We start from the raw sequence: 17,124 nt of genomic DNA on the forward strand, positions 1-17,124 counted from the left end.
AAGACTATCAACATCAAAGCATGCAAGTGAAGGAGATTTCAATGCCAGAGTCTAAGTACAAAGGGAAGGTTAAATAGATGAAGGTTCTATAGATCTGAAGGTCCAGCTTTGAAGACCATCAACATCAAAGCATGCAAGTGAAGGAGATTTCAATGCTAGAGTCTAAGTACAAGGGGAGGGCCAAATAGATGAAGGTTCTATGGATCTGAAGGTCCAGATATGAAGAACATCAACATCAAAGCATGCAATGCCAGGGTCAAAGTACAAAGGAAGGGTTGTCTAAATGAAAGGTCTATGGATCTGAAGGTCCAGATATGAAGACCATCAACATCAAAGCATGCAAGTGAAGGAGATTTCAATGTCAGGGTCTAAGTACAAAGGAAAGGAAGAATAGATGAAAGGTCTATGGGTCTGAAAGTCCGGATATGAAGACCATCAACATCAGAGTATGCAAGTGAAGGAGATTTCAATGCTAGGGTCTAAGTACAAAGGAAGGATTGAATAGATGAAAGGTCTATGGATCTGAAGGTCCAGGTATGACCATCAACATTAAAGCATGTATTGAAGGAGATTTCAATGCCAGAGTCTAAGTCTAGGTATGAAGAACATCAACATCAAAGCATGCAATGCTAGGGTCTAAGTACAAAGGAAGGGTTGACTAAATGAAAGGTCTATGGAGCTGAAGGTCTAGATATGAAGACCATCAACATCTAAGCATGCAAGTGAAGGAGAACTCAATACCAGAGTCCAAATTCAAAGAAAAGGTTGAATAGAAGGAGGGTCAATGGTTAAAGAATGTATTAGGGAATTCTTTCAGTGTATTATGGGTATTAGGTGCTAATGTACCAGGTGGGCTGATTTGAAACCCATCTGAGAGGAGATGAAATCAATCAACCATTCCAATAAATCCAGCAGATGATTATCAATACCGAAAGACCAAGAGTCTATTCTATTCCAGTAGATCCACAGCTCCTCCCATTGAACCCTACTGCCTCCCTCTAGTTTTAGGAAAATAATTCCAGCGTACCAATGGATGCATTTACACTGTAGAATTAATGCAGTTTGACACCACTTGAACTGCCATGGCTCAATGCTATAGAATCCTGGGAGTTGTAGTTTTTCAATGTCTTGAGCCTTTTCCAAGCTACAACTCTTAGGATTATGTAACAATGATCAAGTGGTGTCAAACGCAGTGGTGTCAAAATGTTTTGATTTGTTACCAGGCATGCCTCCATAGCACGTTGGAGTCAAAACAAAGGGCAAAAACTACATAGATAATTAAAGGAGTAGCTTAAAAAGCTCAAGGCACTGAAACCTTTGCAAAGCCTTTCATAGTAAGAAGGGATTGTGATTTATTGCAAGGGAGACAAAGGCCTTGAGAGTGAATTTCAGCGGCCTTTGAAGCTCTGAGAGGAACGACTCCCAGAGCAACAACTGGAATGGCGGCAGACAGAAAGGATCACCAAAGTAGCCCACGTTCTCAGAAATATGGATGTAATTCTTCTCAAAGGAATTACCTAGTCTCTTCCCACTGTCCAAAGATTTGGAAAACCATACCGGAGCCTATTCGGAAATTGGGGCTCCTTTTGTGCAAAATTTTGCACAGGGGATTGTTTTGTGCAGAAAGCAGCATATTGTGCACAGAAATTAAATAGATGAAGGTTCTATGGATCTGAAGGTCCAGGTATGAAGAACATCAGCATCAAAGCATGCAATGCCAGGGTCCAAGTACAAAGGAAGGATTGACTAAATGAAAGGTCTATGGAGGTGAAGGTCCAGATATGAAGACCATCAACATCAAAGCATGCAAGTGAAGAAGATTTCAATGCCAGAGTCTAAGTACAAAGGAAGGGAAGAATAGATGAAAAGCCTATGGATCTGAAGATCCAGATATGAAGACCATCAACATCAAAGCATGCAAGTGAAGGAGATTTCAATGCCAGAGTCTAAGTACAAAGGAAGGGAAGAATAGATGAAAAGTCTATGGATCTGAAGATCCAGATATGAAGACCATCAACATCAAAGCATGCAAGTGAAGGAGATTTCAATGCCAGGGTCTAAGTACAAAGGGAAGGTTAAATAGATGAAGGTTCTATTGATCTGAAGGTCCAGGGATGAAGACCATCAACATCAGAGCATGCATGTGAATGAGATTTCAATGCCAGGGTCTACATACAAAGAGAGGGTTGACTAAATGAAAGGTCTATGGAGTTGAAGGTCCAGGTATGAAGACCATCAACATCAAATCATGCAAGTGAAGGTTATTTCAATGCCAGGGTCTAAATACAAAGGAAGGACTGAATAGTTGAAAGGTCTATGGATCTGAAGGTCTAGATATGAAGAACATCAACATCAAAGCATGCAAGGCCATGGGTTTCAAATCACCCCACCTGGTACATTAACACTGTCCAAAGATTTGGAAAACCATACCGGAGCCTATTCGGAAATTGGGGCTTCTTTTGTGCAAAATTTTGCACAGGGAATTGTTTTGTGCAGAAAGCAGCATGTTGTGCACAGAAAATATTTCCGTGCAGAAATCTTTCTTTCTGTGCATAAAATATTGTTTTTTATGCAGCCATGTACAAGATGAATGCAGAATACATTCCCAATTGTAGCATTTTATGTACAGGAAGTGTTCTGTCTTCCAAGAGCATAGTTTGCATTACCTTTTCGTTGCATGGGATAGTGTTCCTTTGCATTTCCCCAGGGTTGCAACAATTTCAGCTGCACTCTAGGTGCTCTTACTTCCTACTACAGAGAAAACCAACTGATCCCTAATCCATCTAAAACACAGACGCCTTTCACCTTAAGAACAGACAAGCATCCCGAGCTCTGAGGATTATTACCTGGGAAGGAATCCCACTGGAGCATTGCAGCGCACCCAAATCCCTGGGAGTCACTCTGGACCGTGCTCTGACCTACAAGAAGCACTGCCTGAACATCAAGCAAAAAGTGGGTGCTAGAAACAACATCATACGAAAGCTGACTGGCACAACCTGGGGATCACAACCAGACACAGTGAAGACATCTGCCCTTGCGCTATGCTACTCTGCTGCTGAGTATGCATGCCCAGTGTGGAACACATCTCACCACGCTAAAACAGTGGATGTGGCTCTTAATGAGACTTGCCGCATTATCACAGGGTGTCTGCGCCCTACACCACTGGAGAAACTACACTGCTTAGCCGGTATTGTACCACCTGACGTCCGCCGGGAAGTAGCAGCCAATAGTGAAAGGACCAAGGCAGAGACATCTCCAGCTCATCCCTTGTTTGGGTATCAGTCAGCACGTCAATGACTTAAATCAAGAAATAGTTTTCTAAGATCTACAAAGACACTCGCTGGAACACTTCAGCAAGCGAGAGTCCAAAAGTGGCAGGCTCAAACCCAGCACCTCCATCAATGGCTGATACCAAATGAGAGGCTCCCCCCTGGGCACAGAGAAGACTGGGCGACTTGGAAGGCGCTGAACAGACTGCACTCTGGCACCATGAGATGCAGAGCCAACCTTCAGAAATGGGCCCACAAAGTGGAGTCCATGACATGCGAGTGCGGAGAGGAGCAAACCACTGACCACCTGCTGCAATGCAACCTGAGCCCAGCCACATGCACAAGGGAGGACCTTCTTGCGGCAACACCAGAGGCACTACAAGGGGACAGATACTGGTCAAAGGACATTTAATCAACTACCAAGCTTGCAAACATTGTGTTTTGTCTGTTTGTTTGTTTGTTAAAAAAATGCAATACAACTGTTTGGTTTGCCCCTGACACGATAAATAAATAAAAACCTAGTCTTTTCCCATTGTCCAAAGATTTGGAAAACTATACTGAAGCCTATTCGGAAATTGGGGCTTCTTTTGTGAAATATTTTGCACAGTGGTTTGTTTTGTGCAGAAAGCAGCATATTGTGCACAGAAAATATTTCTGTGCAGAAATCTTTCTTTCTGTGCATAATTTTTTTATATACAGCCATGTACAAAATGAATGCAGAATAAATTCCCAATTGTAGCATTTTATGTACAGGAAGTGATGTTTTCTGTGCAGGAAGCTATATTCCTGTGTCAAAACAATGCATAGAAATACAGTTGGCTCTCTGTATCCGTGCATTCCAGACCCACCTCCACCATCCACCGTGAAGTTCAACAGGGACAAATGTAAGATACTCCACTCAGGCAGGAAAAAAAATGAAAAAATTGAAATGCAAAGCCTCCTGAATTAAGCAATGTAGCCTGAAGGCACCCAAAACAGAGTTGCCACACAAATCTGTCACTAAGTCTCCACTCCGAAAGCTCCTTCCGGCAATGCTAATTTTCCAAGGAGCCGAACTTTACAAAAGATGAGGCAGGAGATGCAACCCAAAGGCTGTATATCAAGAACTTAAATACACAAATCACTTTGTCATCCACTTTGTAACACTTTTAGACAAGTCTATGGTATTTCCTGCAATTGTTTGTGTTGTAGTAGAGTCTGCTGGCAACGTTACAACTAATAGTAGGAGTAGTCGAGGAGGGAAATGAGGTGCCCAGGTGTTAGATGAAGAGCAGCAAAGGAAGAGAATCTGGGAGATACTTATGTCGCCCACAGACGAGGAATCCTTCAAAGGTTTCTCTGGTGGTGAAATGAGTGAGGAGGAGGAAGGAGATGGGAGTAGGGGTTTCAAGAGGACTACTCAGGAGCAAGAGTCAGACGAGGAGCGTCAGAGAAAGATGATCCGGGACATACTTACTGCTCCCACTTAGGATGAGGATTTCATGGGCTTAGCTGGAAGTAATGGGTCTGGAAGTAATGAGAAGAGGAACCGCTGGACTGGACACAAGTTCAGGAGATCAGGAATGTGTGTACACAGCCTACATCCAGTGATAACTTTGAGGGATTTTTTGGAAGGGATTGGCAAACTGATGATACCATGTCTTGACAAAAGATGGAAGAGTTGGAGGGATGGGCGTTGGCGTTCAGCTGTAGAGGCTAAGCCATCTGACAGCGATGAGGACAGAGTGGAGGGCAACTCATCAAGGGATGATGAATTGTAGGATAAATGAAGGCACAGGAGTGATAGAACTTTGCAGTAGGCAAAGTGTTGGTTTTGTGCCTTGGGTTCTGTCACTGCCGCTTCTCTTGTTGGGCTTGCGTCCTGGAACTGCAGGTTGCTGTGTTCTTCATGCTCTGATCGGATTGGATTCTCGTAAGTGCGGATTTCCTCTCTTCTCGACCTCAGACTGTTTCTGACGACAACTCTATCTTCTGGACTCTGATATCTTCAACCGGGACTTCTTCGGCTTTGGACTACTTTTGGATGACGGCTTCTCTTCATGACTTCTTGTTTGTGTTTTATCTTTGAACTATGTGTTTTTGGTGCATTTTGCTAGAACTCTTGTTTAATCTGGATTTTTTGCCAGTTGAATTAACGATGGTCCCCATGGTATATTTCCCTTTTTCTAGCACTTCTATTGGCTCATTTTGATTTCTCAGCTTTGTAAAATAAATAATTATGATTGTGTTGTCAAAGGCTTTCGTGATCGGAATTACTGGGTGGCTGTGAATTTTCTGGCTGTCTGGCCATATTGCAGAAGCATTCTCTCCTGATGTTTATTTTATTTTATTTTACTTATTTATTTACCATATTTATTAGGCCTGGGTAACAACGGAAAAATTTGTTTCTAAAATCGATACTTTTTTGGGGGGGTTTTGTATTTCGTTATTTAAAATAATTACAAAATTTTCCTTTTAAAAAGTTCGATATTTACGAAATTTCGTAAATGTGAAAAAAATTACAAAACATTAACGAATCGATTTCCGAAACAATAACGAATCGATTCGTTAATGGCGGACGCGACCGCGAAATACGCTAAAAAACCTCCAAAAACTTCTGAAGCTTCCCTCTCCCTCTGTTCTTGACTGTTGGTGTGATATTATAATTTTTTTTCACTAATTAAACAAAACACTTGCCCCAGACATGCGGAAATAATAACGAAACGACCTCAGAACAATAACGAAACGAACACAATAACGAAATACGAAGCATTTACAAAACGTGTTTAAAAATTCGTTTTTAAAAAAAATTGCTCCAGAATGGTTTGTTATCGTTTTGTAATTAAAAAAATTAACGAATTATTAATGAATTACGAATTAACGAAACGAAACCGCCCAGCCCTAATATTTATATACCACCTTTCTCAGCCTGGAGACAACTCAGGGCGGTTTACAATTGGCAAAATTCAATGCTACCAACAACATAAAATATAATTAAAATATCAACATATAATATAAACCATATATTTATTTATTATTTATTTATTTAGTACACTTGTATACCGCTAATATCTCAGCCTGTGCGGCGACTCATTGCGGTTTACAACATATTTAAAAATACAATATTCACTTTAAAAATATAAAATAAAATATAAAAATACATACATATACATACATAGTATTGGGCCACCAATACAGACCGGAACATCTCATAGTTAAAGTCGTAATCCAATTCGTTATCCTTGATTGCTAGTCCATGATCAAAACATCATCACATCGGAATTAGTTGAAAACTTGCTCGAACATCCAAGTTTTCAGTTTTTTCCGAAATGCCATTAGCGAGGTGGCTGATCTTATTTCAGTAGGGAGGGCATTCCAAAGCCGGGGGGCCACCACAGAAAAGGCCCTATCTCTCGTTCCCACAAGCCGCACTTGTGAAGCAGGCGGGATGGAGAGAAGGGCTTCTCCTGAAGATCTTAGGGTCCTGGTGGGCTGATAGGCCGAGATACGTTCGGATAGGTATGTAGGGCCAGAACCGTTTAGGGCTTTAAAGGTCAAAGCCAGCACTTTGAATTGGGCTCGGTAGCTAATCGGTAGCCAGTGGAGCTGGTACAGCAGAGGAGTTGTATGCTCCCTGCGCCCTGCTCCTGTTAATACCATGGCTGCCGCCCGTTGGACTAATTGGAGCTTCCGGGCCGTCTTCAAAGGCAACCCCACGTAGAGAGCGTTGCAGTAGTCAAGGCGGGATGTAACCAGAGCGTGGACTACCATGGCCAAGTCAGACTTCCCAAGGTACGGTCGCAGTTGGCGCACGAGTCTTAACTGTGTGAATGCTCCCCTGGTCACCGCCGAAACCTGGGGATCCAGGCTCAGCGATGAGTCCAGGATCACACCCAAACTGCGAACCTGTGTCTTCAGGGGGAGTGCGACCCCATCTAACACAGGCTGTAACCCTATACCCTGTTCGGCCCTGCGACTGACCAGGAGTACCTCTGTCTTGTCTGGATTCAATTTCAATTTGTTCGCCCCCATCCAGACCGTCACAGCGGCCAAGCACCGGTTTTATTGTCTTTATAAAAACAATAAAGACAATAAAAACAATAAATTGATTATTTATTATTTATTTCAGGTATTGTTGTGGCTGAGATGTTCTCTGAGGATGATGGGATTCAGATACCTGGCTCTTTTTCTGTGCCTCAGATCTCTGAGCCTGCTTCTAGGCCTTTTTCTGAGGCTCCCACAAACAGTGCAGAGTCAACACAGCGTTTCTCAGAAGGAAAAAAAATTTAACGAAGGAGATAGCGAACAGGTGGGGAGGCCTTTGCCTCCTTCTCACGCTGATAATGGAAGTGCAGAAAGCCTTGATAGTGACCTGACCCAGCAAGCTCGTCTTGATTTGCAGGTCAGACGGAGTTCTCGCCTGGCCGACAGACGAGAAGCCAGCTCGGGGAAAGGTCATCGCAATGCTTTTATGTTGGTGAGAGCATAATGTTTTCATGTTAGAAAGGTATTTAGGCTTCTTGCAAACGAAGAGAAAGCATCAGTTCAACGTAGCTTGTTAGCCTGGAAGCTCCATGGAATTATCTTAGCTGGAAAGTAGTACGCTTGGGATTTCTTGCATTGTGATTCTTGGGGCAATTGTTTCACTGTTTGTACCATGGACTCTGTTTTGAACTTTGCCTAAAGGATTGTGTCTCTTGTTTTTACCTGAAGATCTTTGGAACTATATTCTGCCTATAACCAAACTCTTTGGAACTTTACAATGCTTATTCTTTATTTTGACGTGGATTTTTTCCTCAATAAACTATAAAACTACAGCTCTTGTGTGGTGGTGTTTGGAAGCAAGGTGAAGTTGCAACAGGTATTTATACCCCGCCCTTCTCAACCCCTGAGGAGCGGCTTCCAGCCGGCACATATTCGATGCCTACATGTCGGAACCCAGATACCTTTAAAGAGCCAGACACAGTATTGTAAACCATCAACAGTTTATTAAATCAAAGAAAACAGAGCTCAGAGACTCTTCCTTCAGTGCCTCTGGCTAAAACTCAAAGTTTGCAGCAATTTGCAGCTTAAAAACCAAAGCAAGCAAATAAACCAGATTATACCGGCAAAAAATCCGGGTTAAACAAGAGTTCAAGCAAAATGCACCAAAATAACACAGTTCAAAGATAAGGCCAAAACAAAACACTGTGAAGAGAAGCCGTTGTCCAAAATCAGTCCAAGGTCGAAGAAGTCCCAGTTGAAGATAACAGAGTCCAAAAGTAGTGTCGTCGTCAGTAAACAGTCCGTGGTCAAGGAGAGGGGAATTCCACCCTTACGAGAGTCCAAGCCAGTCAGCACACAAAGAATACAGCAACCTGCAGTTCCAGGACCCAAGCCCAACAAGAGAATCGACCGCAGCAAAACCCAAGGCACGTAACCAACACTTTGCCTACTGCAAAGGTCCTATTGAGGAGGAGCAAACTTATTTTCTGAGACACAATGGAACAATGGGTTCAAACAATAGAAAAAGAGGTTCCACCTAAATTTTCAGGAGAACATTTTAAAGGCCAGAATGGTTGGACAAAAAGCACAATGATGAAACGGATTGAGGTCTGCAAAGCACACCGGCAAGAAAGCATCACCCAAGTGTTGAAAAGAAAAGGTTTTTAATTGCTTTTTATTTGTCTGCTGTCTGAAACCCAAGACAATTGTGACAGCTCCATCAGCTATTAAAAATGATTAATCCCAGTTCCTGGAGAAGACAACAGACAACATGCAATTAGAACAGGGAAAGCAACAGGTGTATAATTTGTTCAGATGCATGTCGGAGATAAACCAGTAGGCTTTCAACAAGGAGGTGTTCATGAGATTCTGCTCCACCCAGTGGTTGAGTTTGAAACTTCCAGGATGCCTTAGAAACTGCTTCGCTGAAATCCTGATGGTCATTAATGGTCATTCATGGTCAAAAACTGAGTCAACATACAAATAAATCCATTTGATTCGTCTCTTGTAGTTTGGACTAACAAAAGAATTGAGGACTTGGTGTTTCATTGACTCTTCTTCACAGACACGGAAGCTCCTTGGATGGAGATGCAAGATCTGGATGGAGAATCAAGACCTTCACGGAGACAAGAATCCTGGTGGCCACCATAAGAAGATTTGTCCCCTTGTGAAAAAGGTCCCCTTGGTGTTTCTTTGGCTTTTCTTCACTGGGATGGAACCAATATCCCTTTATAGGGATGGAATCTGGATCCCTTTATGAAAACAATAATCCTGGTGGCCACCATAAGAAGATTTGTCCCCTTGTGAAAAAGGTCCCTTTTGTATCTCTTTGGTTTTTCTTCACTGGGATGGAACCTTACTGGATGGGGATACAAGACGTGGCTTGGGATTCAAGACTAGAGCTCAAGACCTGGATCCCTTTATGGACACAATAATCCTGGTGGCCACCATAAGATTTGTTCCCTCATGAAAAAGGTCCCTTGGGTATTTTTTTGGCTTTCCTTCACTGGAATGGAACCTTACTGGAGGGGGATGCAAGACATGGATTTTGAGTCAAGACCTGAATCAGGGCTCAAGATCCGGACTCCTTTATGAACACAATAATCCTGGTGGCCACCATAAGATTTGTTCCCTCATGAAAAAGGTCCCTTGGGTATTTTGTTGGCTTTCCTTCACTGGAATGGAACCTTACTGGAGGGGGATGCAAGACGTGGATTGGGATTCAAGTTTTGGAATCCTTTATGAACACAATAATCCTGGTGGCCACCATAAGAACATGGATCCACTATAAGACGTGGATTATTATTCAAGACTAGGGCTCAAGACCTGGATCCCTTTATGAACACAATAATCCTGGTGGCCACCATAAGATTTGTTCTCTCATGAAAAAGGTCACTTGGGTATTTTGTTGGCTTTCCTTCACTGGAATGGAACCTTACTGGATGGGGATACAAGACATGGATTTGTAGTCAAGACCTGAATCAGGGCTAAAGATCTGGATCCCTTTATGAACACAATAGTGCTTGTGGCCACCATAAGATTTGTTTCCTTGGTGAAAAAGGTCCCTTGGGTGTTTCTTTGGCTTTCCTTCACTGGAATGGGACCTTACTAGATGGGGATACAAGGCGTGGATTGGGATTCAAGACTGGGGCTCAAGACCCTGATCCCTTTATGAACACAATAATCCTGGTGGTCACTATAAGAAGATTTGTTCCCTTGTGAAAAAGGTCCCTTGGGTGTTTCTTCACTGGGATGGAACCTTACTGGATGGGGATACAAGACGTGGCTTGGGATTCAAGACTAGGGCTCAAGATCTGGATCCCTTTATGAACACAATAATCCTGGTGGCCACCATAAGAAGATTTTTCCCCTTGTGAAAAAGGTCCCTTTGGTGTTTCTTTGTCTTTTCTTCACTGGAATGAAACCTTACTGGATGGAGATACAAGACATGGATTTGGAGTCAAGACCTGAATCGGGGCTCAAGATCTGGACTCCTTTATGAACACAATAATCCTGGTGGCCACCATAAGAACATGGATCCACCATAAGACGTGGATTGGGATTCTAGACTAGGGCTCAAGACCTGGATCCCTTTATGAACACAATAATCCTGGTGGCCACCATAAGATTTGTTCCCTCATGAAAAGGTCCCTTGGGTGTTTCTTTGGCTTTCCTTAACTGGAATGAGACCTTACTCGATGGGGATATAAGACGTGGATTGGGATTCAAGACTGGGGCTCAAGACCTGGATTCCTTTATGAACACAATAATCCTGATAGCCACCATAAGAACATGGATCCACCATAAGACGTGGATTGGGATTCTAGACTAGGGCTCAAGATCTGGACCCCTTTATGAACACAATAATCCTGGTGGCCACCATAAGATTTGTTCCCTCATGAAAAGGTCCCTTGGGTGTTTCTTTGGCTTTCCTTCACTGGAATGGGACCTTACTAGATGGGGATACAAGGCGTGGATTGGGATTCAAGACTGGGGCTCAAGACCTGGATCCCTTTATGAACACAATAATCCTGGTGGCCACCATAAGAACATGGATCCACCATAAGATGTGGATTAGGATTCAAGACTAGGGCTCAAGACCTGGATCCATTTATGAACACAATAATCCTGGTGGCCACCAGGATTATCCCTTTTTCACAAGGGAAGATTTGTCCCCTTGTGAAAAAGGTCACTTTGGTATTTCTTTGGCTCTTCTTCACTGGGATGGAACCTTACTGGATGGGGGTTCAAGACATGGATTGGGAGTCAAGACCTGAATCGGGGCTCAAGATCTGGATCTCTTTATGAACACAATAGTCCTGGTTGCCATCATAAGATTTGTTTCCTTGGTGAAAAACGCCCCTTGAGTGTTTCTTTGGCTCTTCTTCACTGGAATGGAACTTTATTGGATGGGGATACAAGACATGGATTGGAATTCAAGACCTGAATGGGGGCTCAAGACTTGGATTGGGAGTCAAGACCTGAATCGGGGCTCAAGACCTGGATCCCTTTATGAACATAATAATCCTGGTGGCCACCATAAGATTTGTTTCCTTGGTGAAAAACGTTCCTTGGGTGTTTCTTTGGCTCTTCTTCACTGGAATGGAACTTTATTGGATGGGGATACAAGACGTGGATTGAGATTCCAGACCTGAATGGTCACTCAAGACTTGGACCCCTTCATGATAACAAGAATCCTGAAGAACACCATGAGATGTTCTGCTTCCTTGTGAAGAACACCATGAGATGTTCTGCTTCCTTGTGAAATATTCCTAAGGGGTATGCAAGTTCACCTTACACAAAGCAAGGCTGAGGCCCATAAGGTCAAACAATATCAAGATGACCAAAGTTATCGATGAAGAAGAACATAATAGCTAGGAGAGGATGCAACAGTTTGCTTTGCCCTGAGCCAACTGGGAAGGGCAAGATTTCATTCTCTCTTCAGTTGCCTACTAAATTTACTGAATGAAAACTACCTTTGCCTGTTGAATCCATTGATATCAATTTAAGTAAGTTGAGGATCAAGCTATATAAGAGAGCCTAAAGGTGCATTGTATAATGAATGTACTTAGATACTACGTTAAGTGCCATGGTTCAACGTTATGGAATCCTGGGAGTTGTTGTTGGGTGAATCACCAGCACTCTTTGGCAGGATAAAGTGAAGGAACTTCATTTGACTCCAAGGACACTCCTTCATGATATACAGCCAAGTTGTTGTCAAAGGCTACTCATAGAAACTCATTAGCTTTATCATGAAGAGTTAAAGGAGTAGTGTTGCTTTCAGTAGTAATTTCAAACAGGGCGTTTAAGACAGGTATACTCACCATTCCCACCACAATTTTTAGTGGTCTAGAAGACTTATGCTGTATTGCTGACTCGGGACTAGTCCTATTGAGTTTTCGGTACTCCTGATCAAGGAGAGAGAGTAGAGGTGAAGGAACTTGTAGAACTACATCTCCCAGAATTCCACAGCCATGAGTTATGGCAAAGTAGGTATCTGATCTACAGTGTAGATCAGAGGTTCTCAAACTTTGTCAGCTTTTTCAACTTTTTCAGTCCCCTGCCATGCGTTGCTGTGGCCCAGTTTGTGTATATGTGTTTTGTGTGTATATATTTGTGTATATGTGTGTTTGCGTGTATATATATGTGGTTTTGTGCATGCGTTGTAATGTGTTTTTTTGCTTTTAAAGACTTTTCTGCTGTGTTTTCTGCTATCTAGCTATCTAGTAGGCCTGTTTGATCAAGAAAAAAATTGTTTCTAAAATCGATTCGTAATTGGGGTGTTCTTTTGTTTCGATATTTAAAATATTTACAAAACTTTCCAAAAAAATGTTTTGTTATTTACGAAAATTCGTAAATATTTACAAAACATTTTTTAAACTCCATTTGCCTAGTATTTTAAATATCGAAATTTTTTCTTGATCAAACAGGCCTAGTTCCAACAGACCTCTGAGGATGCCTGCCATAGATGTGGGCAAAATGTCAGGAGAGAATGCTTCTGGAACATGGTCCAGCCCTGAAAACTCACACAAGCGGCCTCCGCGCGCCATCCGGCTCCGGCTCCTGCGCCCTCCTCCTCCTCCTCCTCGGGTGAGCGCGCGCGCGCCATCCAATGGGCTCCGGCTTCTGCGCCCTCCTCCTCCCAGCTGTTTTGCAGGAAGTGCGAGGAGGAGGAGGAGGAGGGCGCAGAAGCCGGAGCCGGATGGCGCGCGGAGGCCGCTTGTGAGCTTGTGAGGAGGAGGAGGGGGGCGCGGTGCACTGCTGGGGTGCTTGGGAGCGCCGGATTGGCTCCCAGGCACCAGCAGCAGCACTCAGTCAGCACAGCAGCCTCCATCCCATTAACGACACGAGCTGAAGCTCGTAAAAAAAATGGGGCTGCTGTTTCGATATTTTTAAACCCTTCCGGGTTTAAAAATATGTTTTGAAATCGCTTCGGATATGGTTAAAATAACGATTTAATTACGAATTAACGAATTAACGAACTAAAACCGACAGGCCTACTATCTAGCTATATCGATGGCTTGATGGCTCTTTGTCAGGAGGACTTTGATTACATTTTCTTGCCCTGATGAAGGGATTTGGATTGGATGGCCTTAAGTATTTTCTGTTGGTAATGGAGGTTCTGTGTGCAAGTTTGGTTCAATTCCGTCGTTCGTGGTGTTCAGAATGCTCTTTGATTGTAGGTGAACTGTGAATCCCAGTTACTACAACTGCCAAATGTCAAGGTCTATTTCCCCCAAACTCCATCTGTGTTCACATTTGGATGTATTGAGTTCTTCTGCCAAGTTTGGTCCAGATCCATCATTGTCTGAGTCCACAGTGATCTCTGGATGTAGGTGAACTACAACTCCCAAACTCAAGGCCAATGCCCACCAAACCCTTCTAGTGTATTCTGTTGGCCGTGGGAGTCCTGTGTGCCAAGTTTGGTTCAATTCCATCGTTGATGGAGTTCAGAATCCTCTTTGATTGTAGGTGAACTATAAATCCCAGCAACTACAACTCCCAAATGACAAAATCATAATAGGAAAAGCACAATTAAGGCTCCCCAAATGTAGAATCGCAGAATCGTAGAATCATTGAGTTGGAAGAGACCTTGTGGGACATCCAGTCCAACCACCACCAAGAAGCATATGGCCACCCAGCTTTTGTACTACTACTACTACTACTACTACTACTACTACTAGAAACCCCAGGGGTCATCCAGTCCAACCTCCAAGGTGAGGCTTTTTGCAGTGAGGGAGGATAGATGAAAAGGTTTTTGGTGGTGAAGGAGGCGGGGAAAGAGCAGGAAAGAGGAAAGAAAGCTTGGGGTGGGAGGAGGAGGAGGGAAGCATGAAGCTTCTCAGCATGCTTTGCAGAGCCCCAAGGGCTCCGTGGAGCACACTTTGAGAATCGCTGGTGTAGACGTACCTTGGAACATTTTAGACTCGGTCAGAAAAAGAGGATGACAGAGGACTAACTGAGATTGTCTCAGTCAAATATGAATGTTGTGTCTCAAAATATATGATCTGTGTTTATGTTGTATCTAAAAATATGTGGTCTAAAATCGATGACAGGGTAAGCACGTCTAAAATGTAGAAAAACAAATGAAGAGATGAACCGAGGAGCACAGAACAAATCACCACATGCAGAAGCACCATAATTTTATAATTTTAATGCTGAGAGTTGCTACACAAGTAGAAGACGTTACAGAACCCCAAATCACCAAGAAGGAAAGAAGAACGTTAACTATTACAGAAACTGTGAAACTCTTTCATGCTCATTGGAGAGTTTCTCCAGAATTTTGCAAGAGAATAATCTTCCTTTTCTTGAAGGAGGCACGCAAGAAGTCGTAGACAGTGAGATTAGTGGATGAGTCCAGGAAGAGCAACTGGTTTTGATGTTGATGTTCCAGATGTTGCATGGACAACATCCGCTAGGTTTACTTTCCAGGAATTAGCTCCTAGAAGGCTTAATTCTTATCATCTCCAGAACCTCCTTAGGATGAGTTAGGTCAACAGTTGGATGAATACATGCTGCAACCACAGCACCCGCCACAGCAACAGCAGGGAATGTAATTGTAACAGTATTGACCACCACAACAACAGGGGATGCAGCATGATCGGTTCAAGGCGCACCGGGTGCACACACAACGAGGACAGCAGCAGGGTATGTAGATGGAATACTTGACATGCTGAAAGCAGCAAGAGGGAGAAGATTCACAGTCGGCGCATGGAGACTTGGGACAACAGCATGGAGAGCACCCACACTTGGAACATTTGGGACAGGTGCAAGGAGAACATCCACACTTGGAACATGGAGATTTGGGACAGGTGCAAGGAGAACATCCACACTTAGAACATGGAGATGTGGGACAGCAGCAGGGAGAACATCCACACTTGGAACATTTAGGACAGCAGCATGGAGAACATCCACACTTGGAACATTTGGAGCAGCAGGGAGAGCATTTACATTGATAACATGGAGACTTGGAACAGCAACATGGAGAACATCCGCACTTGGAACATTTGGGACAGCAGCATGGTGAACATCCACACTTAGAACATTTGGAACAGCAGCAGGGAGAACATCCACACTTGGAACATTTGGGACAGCAGCAAGGAGAACATCCACACTTGGAACATTTGGAGCAGCAACATGGAGAACATCCACACTTGGAACATTTGGGGCAGCAGCATGGTGAACATCCACACTTAGAACATTTGGAACAGCAGCAGGGAGAACATCCACACTTGGAACATTTGGGACAGCAACATGGAGAACATCCACACTTAGAACATTTGGAACAGCAGCAGGGAGAACATCCACACTTGGAGCATTTAGGACAGCAGCATGGTGAGCATCCACACTTTGAACATTTGGAACAGCAGCAGGGAGAGCATCCACACTTGGAACACTTGGGGCAGCAACATGGAGAACATCCACACTTGGAACACTTGGGACAGCAACAAGGAGAACATCCACACTTGGAACACTTGGGACAGCAACAGGGAGAACATCCACACTTGGAACATTTGGGACAGCAACATGGAGAACATCCGCACTTGGAACATTTGGGACAGCAACAAGGAGAACATCCGCACTTGGAACATTTGGGACAGCAACATGGAGAACATCCGCACTTGGAACATTTGGGACAGCAACATGGAGAACATCCACACTTGGAACATTTGGGACAGCAGCAGGGAGAACATCCGCACTTGGAACATTTTGGACAGCAGCAAGGAGAACATCCACACTTGGAGCACGGAGACTTGGAACAGCAGGGAGAACCTTTAGATTGACAACATGAAGACTTGGAACAGCAACATGGAGAACATCCACACTTGGAACACTTGGGACAGCAGCAGGGAGAACATCCACACTTGGAACACTTAGAACAACAGGAAGAACTCTGACAGCAGCAGGGAGAACATCCACATTTGGAACACTTGGGACAGCAGCAAGGAGAACATCCACACTTGGAACATTTAGAACTGCAAGAAGAACTCTGACAGCAGCAGGGAGAACATCCACACTTGGAACACTTAGAACAACAGGAAGAACTCTGACAGCAGCAGGGAGAACATCCACATTTGGAACACTTGGGACAGCAGCAAGGAGAACATCCACACTTGGAACATTTAGAACTGCAAGAAGAACTCTGACAGCAGCAGGGAGAACATCCACATTTGGAGCACTTGGGACAGCAGCAAGGAGAACATCCACACTTGGAGCATGGAGACTTGGAAGAGCAGCAGGGAGATTTAGATTGACAACATGGAGACTTGGAACAGCAACATGGAGAACATCCACACTTGGAACATTTGGGACAGCAGCATGGTGAACATCCACACTTGGTACATTTGGGACAGCAGCAAGGAGAACATCCACACTTGGAGCATGGAGACTG

The 17,124-nt window shown here is 43.6% G+C and overlaps 1 protein-coding gene across 1 annotated transcript; it reads left to right on the forward strand.

Annotated features, from left to right (window-relative positions):
- Positions 1 to 425: 425 nt before the first annotated feature.
- LOC137097746 (involucrin-like) lies at positions 426 to 16,630 on the forward strand. Its single transcript, XM_067472658.1, has 9 exons — positions 426 to 446; positions 7,651 to 7,725; positions 8,410 to 8,663; positions 9,298 to 9,370; positions 15,416 to 15,675; positions 15,788 to 15,911; positions 16,100 to 16,332; positions 16,373 to 16,494; positions 16,527 to 16,630. Exons 1-9 carry the CDS (start codon positions 426 to 428, stop codon positions 16,628 to 16,630), a joined length of 1,266 nt encoding a protein of 421 aa, XP_067328759.1.
- The last annotated feature ends 494 nt before the right edge of the window (positions 16,631 to 17,124 follow it).

This window comes from Anolis sagrei, chromosome 12 (assembly GCF_037176765.1).
Source record: "Anolis sagrei isolate rAnoSag1 chromosome 12, rAnoSag1.mat, whole genome shotgun sequence".
In the NCBI taxonomy this organism is placed as follows: domain Eukaryota; kingdom Metazoa; phylum Chordata; class Lepidosauria; order Squamata; family Dactyloidae; genus Anolis; species Anolis sagrei.